Source organism: Pseudophryne corroboree, chromosome 1, assembly GCF_028390025.1.
Source record: "Pseudophryne corroboree isolate aPseCor3 chromosome 1, aPseCor3.hap2, whole genome shotgun sequence".
Taxonomy (NCBI): Eukaryota; Metazoa; Chordata; class Amphibia; order Anura; family Myobatrachidae; genus Pseudophryne; species Pseudophryne corroboree.
Window position 1 is genome coordinate 232721247 of NC_086444.1, and position 9842 is coordinate 232731088.

Here is a 9842-nt window from a genome sequence, read left to right on the forward strand (position 1 = left end):
TGCGAATATTGGTTCTCTCTTCAGGACGAGGCATGGAACGCATTACTTCTGCCATTGGGCTGCCCAGCCTGTTTCATATTTCCGGTTCCTAGCGTTGAATTCCCGGAAACACCAGTCAGCAGCTGCGGCAGCGCCATCCTCTTGTGGTAGATCGGTCGGTAGAAAGGTATGGGGGTGATCGGTTAAGCTCCGGGAGTGTGTACTGTTAGATGTAGGGTGTTGCTGCTCTATGGTACGGGCACGGTATGTGTGTAGTATGTCAGTACATAAGGCAGCAACCTGTGGATGCTGAGATGCAGCATGGGTGCTGTGAGCTCTGTCTGCTGCATCCTATACACCCAGAACACTGCACAGCAAGTTGCCTGTTAGATGCCTGCTCCCATTACTTGTTCCCATCCTGGACACATTGGTCTGCTCCTATCTGTCCCTTCTCTGCCTGACAGAGATTACCCAGCCCAAACTACTTTGTCATCATAGTATTTATATAAATCTGTGATTGGCTGGAGCACACTTTATCATTCACAGCGAGTTTTAAATACCCAAATTTCGTTGCTAAATGTGCCCCATAATCTCTTATGTCTTCCTCTGGCTCCTTTGGGGGTTTGTCTTTCATGGAAAACCCATGGCTGACCTGCAGGGGATCCGGTCAGGATCCCTGCAGTTGTAACACCGATGCCGGAATCCCAATATTGCTTGGAATGCCAACTGCGGCATCCTGACATGGATTGAAAGGTCAGCGCTGGAATCTTGATCGAGGTCTGTCGGGACTGGTTAGGCACATAGGAAGGATGGGGGGTGGAGTTAGGGTTTGGGCTGTGAGGGAGAAAGGTTAGGGTTAGACTTCGGGGAGGGAGTGTTAGGCACCCCTGGGGAGGGTTAGGCCAAGGGGAGGGGGTGTTAAGGTTAGGCACGATCGGTGGAAGGGTTAGGGTCAGCCTGCGGGAAATGGGGATTAGGAAGGTTAGGGATCCTGAGCGTCGGGATGCCGCTGTCTTTATTTTGACTGCCAGCATCCCAAGTGTCAGGATCCCGATACCATCCCAGTTGCAGGATGTTCTCACCTGTAACACACTGAAGCTGCTCCGAAGTGCTTGGACATCCTGCTTGTGAATGGTGATGATTGTATTTATGTATTGCAGGGGTGGGGAACCTTTTTTTCTACCGAGGGCCATTTGGATATTTATAAAATCCTTCGGGGGCCATGCAAAAATTCTCAATTTAAAAAATTACCCTGCCCCCCAGCAGGTCTGCCCCATAGAGGTACTGTGTGTACGCGCCAAAAAAATGGGTGTGGCCAGTTAAAATGGGACGTGATACACATATGCCCCCAATAGTCCAGTGCCAGATCCACAATTGCCACCACAGTGCCAGGTATACAAATTCCCCCACAGTGCCAAGTATACAAATGCCCCTCACAGTGCCAGGTATACAGATGCCCCCACAGTGCCTGGTATACAGATGCCCCCCACAGTGCCTGGTATACAGATGCCCCCCACAGTGCCAGGTATACAGATGCCCCCCACAGTGCCAGGTATACAGATGCCCCTCACAGTGCCAGGTATACAGATGCCCCTCACAGTGCCAAGTATACAAATGCCCCTCACAGTGCCAGGTATACAGATGTCCCCACAGTGCCAGGTATACAGATGTCCCCACAGTGCCAGGTATACAGATGCCTCCACAGTGCCAGGTATACAGATGCCCCCCCCACAGTGCCAGGTATACTGATGCCCCCCCCACAGTGCCAGGTATACAGATGCCCCCCCACAGTGCCAGGTATACAGATGCCCCCCCACAGTGCCAGGTATACAAATGCCCCTCAGTGCCAGGTATACAAATGCCCCTCACAGTGCCAGGTATACAGATACCCCCACAGTGCCAGTTATACAGATGCGCCCCCACAGTGCCAGTTATACAGATGCGCCCCCACAGTGCCAGGTATACAAATGCCCCTCACAGTGCCAGGTATACAAATGCCCCCACAGTGCCAGGTGTACAAATGCCCCTCACAGTGCCAGGTGTACAAATGCCCCTCACAGTGCCAGGTATACAGATGTCCCCACAGTGCCAGGTATACAGATGCCCCCCCCACAGTGCCAGGTATACTGATGCCCCCCCACAGTGCCAGGTATACAGATGCCCCCACACAGTGCCAGGTATACAGATGCCCCCCACAGTGCCAGGTATACAGATGCCCCCCCACAGTGCCAGTTATACAGATGCCCCCCCACAGTGCCAGGTACCCCCCACAGTGCCAGGTATACAGATGCCCCCACAGTGCCCCCCCCCCCCCCCTTCCGTGCTACTTACCGCTCCTTTCGGCGGGACACGGAGGAGAGCGCGGCTATGTTGGGCGGCGGCGTGTAGAACTGGAAACCAGCCGTCGGTTCGAGAGCCAATCAGAGCTCGCGGACCGGCAGCCGCGTCTCCTGATTGGCTGCCGGTCCGCGAGCTCTGATTGGCTCACGAACCGGTGGCTGGTTTCAAGTTCTACACGCCGCCGCCGCGCTCTCCTCCCTGTCCTGACACTGACAGCTGAGACATGCTGCCGCCGGACTGAGCGGCGGCGCGTCTCACTGGGAGAAGCAGGTGGGCCAGAGCAAACGGCTTCGCGGGCCGGAGGTTCCCCACCCCTGATGTATTGCTATGTATGCAATTCTGCATAGTAACACCAGTGCCACGGAGGAATCAGCTGAAGGCAGGTGCTTAATAAATAATTAAATTAACCACATAGGTCCTCTTTCATATGTTTAATATGAAGAGGCAGCTGTCACGCCATACGTGTTACTTGTTTTTCTATTGCACTTAGGGGGTAATTCCAAGTTGATCACAGCAGGAAATTTTTTAGCAGTTGGGCAAAACCATGTGCACTGCAGGGGGGGGGGGGGGGGGGGGGGGGCAGATATAACGTGCAGAGAGAGTTAGATTTGGGTAGGTTATTTTGTTTCTGTGCAGGGTAAATACTGGCTGCTTTATTTTTACACTGCAATTTAGATTGCAGATTGAACACACCACACCCAAATCTAACTCTCTCTGCAAATGTTATATCTGCCCCCCCTGCAGTGCACATGGTTTTGCCCAATTGCTAACAAACTTGCTGCTGCGATAAACTCAGAATTACCCTCTTAGTGTGTTATTTGAGTGTCCGCCAAAAAAAAAAAGAAATCAGTTTGTGTATGTTTTCTTAAGAGAAAGCATAAAAGAAAAAAAAAACTTCTCGCCCATATAAAATGAAGAGCCTCTATTCAAGATGAATCCTTTGTACTGCAGTATCCTAACTTCAGGGTGCTGATGTCGTACATACTAGCTTCCCTGCCTCAGTATCCTAGCGTTCATTCTAGCACCCTGCATATTTTAATTTTGAAGGGCAAAATTTTAGCTATAATGTACTGCTACAGCTGCTGTAACAATACATCTAGTACAGTGGTTCCCAAACTTTTTTGAATCAAGGGGCCCTAGGGCATTAGTTTTTTTTTTCACAGAACCCCTAGGCCAAAAGTTTCTTATTGAGAAAATTTGAAAAAAATAAAATAAAACATAGTAAATTAGGTAATTTGTGTTTATATGTCATCTTTGGGTACATGTGTGGTGAGGGACAGGATTCGCTTCTGTTTGTCCACACAGTTTATGATTGGCAGCCACCGGCACTGATTTTGCCTATTACATTGACCATATGTAATTTGAATTGGTTCTGGACCACCAATCCGAGGCAAGTGTCCTGAGACACCCCAGGGAGCCATGGTACACAGTAAATATATGCCCTCCTCACTGATCAGGTGCAGGGTGCTAGAAAGAACAGTATAGCCATGTCTCTAGACTAAAGTTCACTCATTTACGTATAGGGTCTGCTGTTTCTTAGCGCACTCTGCTAAACAAAGGCTATTAGAAATGTATTTTATTTAACACATTGATTTATGTAATTTGTTTACTTTTCTCACAACAGTAATATGCGGCTCTGATCCGGCCCTGCCATGGCAGACCTGACCAAGCTTTATACAGACCCAGCCAGGTAAACTAGTTTTACTAATCATTTGTTAGTATGTATTCTATGTTGCATTTCTTGTAGCATCTTATCATACTATCTCTTTAAACTGGGACACTCATGAATTACACAGCTCAAAACAAAGGAGGGTTAATTTTCCTTAAATCAAAGAGCCCAGATCACCTATTTCTATCATTGTTGAGCTGCAAAAACGACACCACTGTTACCACCTTGTTTTCTCTTCTTCAGGTTTATCTGTATTTATCCTGCTTACATCAATAATAAGAAGACAATAGCGGAGGGAAGACGGATACCCATTGACAAGGTCAATAAGTATATATGAAGTCTCACTAGCACAATACAAGCAGTGATTTTTATTCTTTAATCATGCTAAGGCATGTGTATCTAGACATTTCACTGATCAATTTCTAGATTTAGGGATTACCATTAGATGTGTGGTATGTTAGGTTATCATGTCTGCATTAAAGCATGTCAACTTAACGTTCCGAGGGCCAGTGGTCATTTACTTGGTTCTGGTGCCTCCAGCTGTGAACGTCACTTCTGGCGCAAACCTTTGCGGATCAGCGGTTTGGGTGAATGCTTCTGCCTAACCCTCCTGGTGGAGCCTAAACCTAGCCGTCGGCTATATGACCATATTGACATAGTGCACCAGATGACACGATCAATCACGTTGACATGACAACTGTCAACAATGCGACTGGATTCTATCATCAGGAGTTATTGGGTTTCCTTTACTCACTAGTTGGTTGTACCATTAGTTTGTCTCTAATCCTGAATTCATAGTGCTCGAGTTGTTTACTCAGGTCTCCAGAAAAATGGCTGCCACTTGTACAACTTAGTAATAGAAACTGTGAGATGGAAATTAATTCAGATAACGCTGATGTGCTCAAGACTTCAGCCATCACTACAGAATGAGCAAGCCTGGAGATCTATTTATATGCCAGAGGAAGGTACATGACTGAGGTAGCCATATTCCTGTATACTGGACTTTATTCTCATTCCCTGGTGTCTCTATGTCCGTGTCAGTATATATCCCATGTTTGTTAGAGGGTGGGGACACAGAGGATAAGGGGGGCCCTGTATGTTTTTTATTTTTATTTTTTTAAACTGAGTCCCACAACTTCTGATGACAGTCCTGGGCCACAAACACAAAGATTCAGGGTTTCATCATTTTTGTGTTGGGATACGTATAGGGTCCATTCTATGTTTATTGTTTTACAGGTAAGTGTGTAGGAAAGGGGCTGTCACCAATGTATGCCTTCTGCTTCTAAACTGGACTAGAATATTGGCAGAAAGTGGTTGCTGTGGGTAGCACCATATTTCTATACAGCTACCTGTTTTTCATAAGTGTCCCCGGCTATGTTGTGTTATTTCTTGAACTTAGCTTTTGTACAAGTAAAGCGCTCCTGCTGCTTATGGGCATTTTAGGTAGCGATGTTCTGTGTAATGCAGTCCATCAGCGGTCATGTAATTGCTGAACTCCATTGCAGAACTGCAGTTAAAGAATATGTAATATTGATCAGTTTTCTTAGACGTTTGTAACCTGTATATTTTTTCTCCCGTTCATCAGGCTGTACAGAATCCAACATGTGTTGAGATTGCAGATATATGTCGAGCAAACAAGTTAAATGCCGTTGTTGAGGTGATGTATTGCAGCTTTGTTCTTTGTCCTTTTTCTTTGAATCACATTTATGCTACTGCTAACCTGGTTCCTCGCGACAGGCAGATAAGATGTACACACGTGAATGGAATCGGGATGTACAGTTTAAGGGTAGAGTACGTGTACAGCTGAAGAATGAGGATGGCACGCCTTGTGTGGAGAAGCTTCAGTCAAGTAAGTATAGCTGTTTACAATGATGAGGTGTCTCTCTAATCCTTGCCACAAATCTGCACACCAGAGTTTGATGTAGGCCAGAGCTTCCCAAACTCCGCCATTGCAGGTCAGGGTTTTTCATGCTTGCATCCAGATGGTTAAATCAGATTGACTGAGGTACTAATTAAATCACCTGTACTCGAGCATGGATATCCTTAAATCCTGAACTGTAATGACGGCATTTGGTAGGCTCTGATATAGGCATCCAAATAGTCATAAAAATGTAGCCTCTCCTTTCACTTGGAACCAGTACATGAATATGTTCGCTTTGGGGAATATTAGGCACTGCCTCAGTGCAGCCGCTGATTCCGAGAAAATTGCTAAGCCTAGTACTTGGCTCAGGCTATGAAATGGAAACCTTCATTAGTCTACTACTGCCTGTCTTTCCCCTCACTCCCCATTACAGTATGGCTTTCATTCTCTTCACTCTACAGAATCTGCCCTCGCTAAATTCAGTAAATTACCTTCTTGTTGCCAAATGTAAGGATCATTACTACCCACTTACTATGCTAAATCTCTCCACATACTTAGACACTAGATTACCCTCTCCACTAGCTCAACCCGTCTTCCGCTAGCTGGTGGTTTCTTTCAAGGTTCAGTAATTGTACCCTTTTGTTATTCCTTTATACTTCCTTGCCTTGCCTCCAATATCATTTCTATGCTAATGATCACTTACATCTACCTCTCTTCCCCTGACCTTCTCCTTCTCACCTCACTCGTGTCTCCAGATTTCTTAAATTGAAAATGCGTAAGTTTGAGCTCATAATTTTCTCACCTTCCCAAGTTCTCTCATATCCCTCCATTTCACTATATGTCAATACTACCATCTGTTCTATCAAGTCAAAGTTTTCCTTAGGTTTGTCTTCTCCTTCAAACTGGTCCTCTCCCATTCTTGCCACTTCCACTTTCAAAATATCCCCAGTCTAAGACCACCCTGGAGGCAACAAAGACCCATATCCACTTACTGGTCATCTCTTGACTAGATTATTGCATCCTCCCCTTATCTGGCCTTTCTGAGTCCCACCCTCTGCTTTTCCCTGTCACCCACGGCCTCTCTGTCTCCCACTATCTCTAACAGTCACCCACTGCTTCACCCTCTGCCTCTACCCTGTGTCACTATATCACCATCACCTTCTCTCTTGACTCCCTCTGCCTCTCCACACCATCGCCCACTCACTGTCATACGGATAATTAATTTCCTTTGAGGCTACACCCCTTGTGAGGCCATGCCCTTGTTGAGAGAACATGCTCACTTTCTCTGGAATGCACATGCCTTTTGGCATGCATAAAATAACCACCCCTCTCTTCCCATGCCATAGTGCTCCCCCTGTCATTTTGCTCTGGATCTTCCCGTGCCTAGAACCAATGCACTCAAACCTTCTGCAGTCTCAAACTTGTAGCACTTTCACTTTATTCTCCACGCTTGATTATTTCTCACTTGCTTAGTAGCTCACCATCTTCACTTTTTCATAGCTGTATCTCTTGTTTCAGGGAAAGCCATAATGTTTCGTGTAGCGGAAGAGATCCCCAAGCTAAAGACTCGGACACAGAAAACCGGAGGTGGTGATCAAACCATCCAGCAAGGAGAAGGTGGCAAGAAGAGCAAGAAGAAGAAGAAATGATGGACTTTGCAGATGAGTTAGAGCTGCGTTACGAAGCCCAGCTAAACCACCCTTCCAGACCTACACCATAAATGCAGCACAATCTCCAGGCTTAGTGTCACTCACTGGGTACAATTCATTTAATACTGAGTAGAAAAACACCTGTTTAGCCACTCCATTGTACCAGGTCGTGTGGGGAAACTGTTCCGTCACTGTTTTAGATTTGACATCACACAAGCAGAAAGCTGAAATAAAATTATTTTATAAATGGCCATATTTTCACAAGGATTATTCTAACAGCAAAGGATTTTATTTAATAAACTGCGGGAGAGCAGAATGTTTAGTTACTTCCTTCTAGACTCCATAAGTAGTAATATTAGCACCACTACTAGTATAACGTGTTCCTATGTCATTGTTGTAAGGCATAATCATTATGCAGTCACCAGACTGGTATATTGTTATTTTATGGCCGCTCTTATAAGTCTAAACATTTAATTTTTAAATTGTTCCGATGTTTAGTTAGCATCAGAATAGTGACTGTTAATGTGGGAGATTACTGGTAACTGATAATGGTGCAGAAGGGTCACATTGTGTTTGTAAACCTCTTGTATCAGACTAAATGGTGATGTTACATTGTGTTGCTTCATAAATGATTGTGTACATGGATGAAATGAAACACTCGACTTGTCTATTTAAATGAAAATAGAAATTAGGTTAAAAGGGATAATAATTTGACAGGATTTTTACATCAAAATATAATCTGTTTACAAGTTATGATGCTTAAGGGACTGATTTTGAGTCCGGAGAAAGTAAAAAAAAAATAACTGGGCACCTTGACAAATATGCTGCACTGCGTGGGGTGAAAAAGGGAGGTAGCCCTGTTTAACACCCATTAAATGAACGCACCTGTTAACCCGCTGGTTATAGGGTCATTTTTCTGTGTCTTTCAGTGGCAGGGGATCAATTAGCCAACGGTAAATAACAATGGCTAATATAATTCCCCCCTTTAGAAGTGAGACGGATGTAACATAGTAACTAAGGTTGAAAAAAAAAAAAGACAATTGTCTATCGAGTTCAACCTATTTGTGGTCTCCTATGCAGTCTTATTATAGGACTAGTTATTTTTATGTTAGAACTAGTTATATTAACTATAATGCGTGCCTACGCACCATAACCCTGAATATCTTTTCTCTATCGTCCTAAGTGGATGCTGGGGTTCCTGCAAGGATGCCTTTATTTGTGGAATTACGGGATAGCGTCAACTCGCTTAAGCAGTCGTTTGCCGACATGAGGCGGCCGGACACTCACTTAGTGCCTGTCCAGGCGCCTCAAACACCGTCAGGGGCTGTAAAACGCCCCTTGCCTCAGTCGGTCGACACAGACCCAGACACAGGCACTGATTCCGGTAGTGAAGGTGACGAATCAACCGTATTTTCCAAAAGGGCCACACGTTATATGATTTTGGCAATAAAGGAGATGTTACATTTAGCTGATACTACAGGTACCACTAAACAGGGTATTATGTGGGGTGTGAAAAAACTACCAGTAGTTTTTACCGAATCAGAAGAATTAAATGACGTGTGTGATGAAGCGTGGGGTGCCCCGATAAAAAACTGCTAATTTCAAAGAAGTTATTGGCTTTATACCCTTTCCCGCCAGAGGTTAGGGAGCGCTGGGAAACACCTCCTAGGGTGGACAAAGCGCTAACACGCTTATCAAAACAAGTGGCGTTACCCTCTCCTGAGACGGCCGCACTTGAAGATCCATCAGATAGGAGGATGGAAAATATCCAAAAAGGTATATACACACATGCAGGTGTTATACTACGACCAGCTATTGCGACTGCCTGGATGTGCAGTGCTGGGGTAGTTTGGTCAGAGTCCCTGATCGAAAATATTGATACCCTGGACAGGGACAATATTTTACTGTCGTTAGAACAAATAAAGGATGCATTTCTTTATATGCGTGATGCACAGAGAGATATCTGCACACTGGCATCACGGGTAAGTGCTATGTCCATTTCGGCCAGAAGAGCTTTATGGACACGACAGTGGACAGGCGATGCGTAGAGGAGTTATTTGGGGTCGGTCTATCGGATTTGGTGGCCACGGCTACGGCCGGGAAATCCACCTTTTCTACCTCAAGTCACTCCCCAACAGAAAAAGGCACCGACCTTTCAACCGCAGCCTTTTCGTTCCTTTAAAAATAAGAGAGCAAAGGGCTATTCATATCTGCCACGAGGCAGAGGACGAGGGAAGAGACAGCAACAGGCAGCTCCTTCCCAGGAACAGAAGCACTCCCCGGCTTCTACAAAAGCCTCAGCATGACGCTGGGGCTTCGCAAGCGGACTCGGGGGCGGTAGGCG

General features: G+C 45.6%; 1 protein-coding gene across 1 annotated transcript; it reads left to right on the forward strand.

Moving 5' to 3' along the window:
• The first annotated feature begins 56 nt into the window (after positions 1-56).
• On the forward strand, positions 57-8153 carry SRP19 (signal recognition particle 19). Its single transcript, XM_063964131.1, has 6 exons — positions 57-166; positions 3944-4009; positions 4232-4307; positions 5574-5645; positions 5726-5837; positions 7368-8153. The coding sequence occupies exons 2-6, from the start codon at positions 3972-3974 to the stop codon at positions 7496-7498; spliced, it is 429 nt and encodes a 142-aa protein (XP_063820201.1). The 5' UTR covers positions 57-166; positions 3944-3971; the 3' UTR covers positions 7499-8153.
• The last annotated feature ends 1689 nt before the right edge of the window (positions 8154-9842 follow it).

Coding starts and splice junctions, on each gene's coding strand:
- SRP19 (XM_063964131.1), top strand. CDS start 3,972: ATGGCAGACCTGACCAAGCTTTATACAGACCCAGCCAG. Junction 5,646..5,725: donor AGTTAAATGCCGTTGTTGAG/GTGATGTATTGC, acceptor TCCTCGCGACAG/GCAGATAAGATGTACACACG. Junction 5,838..7,367: donor TGTGGAGAAGCTTCAGTCAA/GTAAGTATAGCT, acceptor CTCTTGTTTCAG/GGAAAGCCATAATGTTTCGT.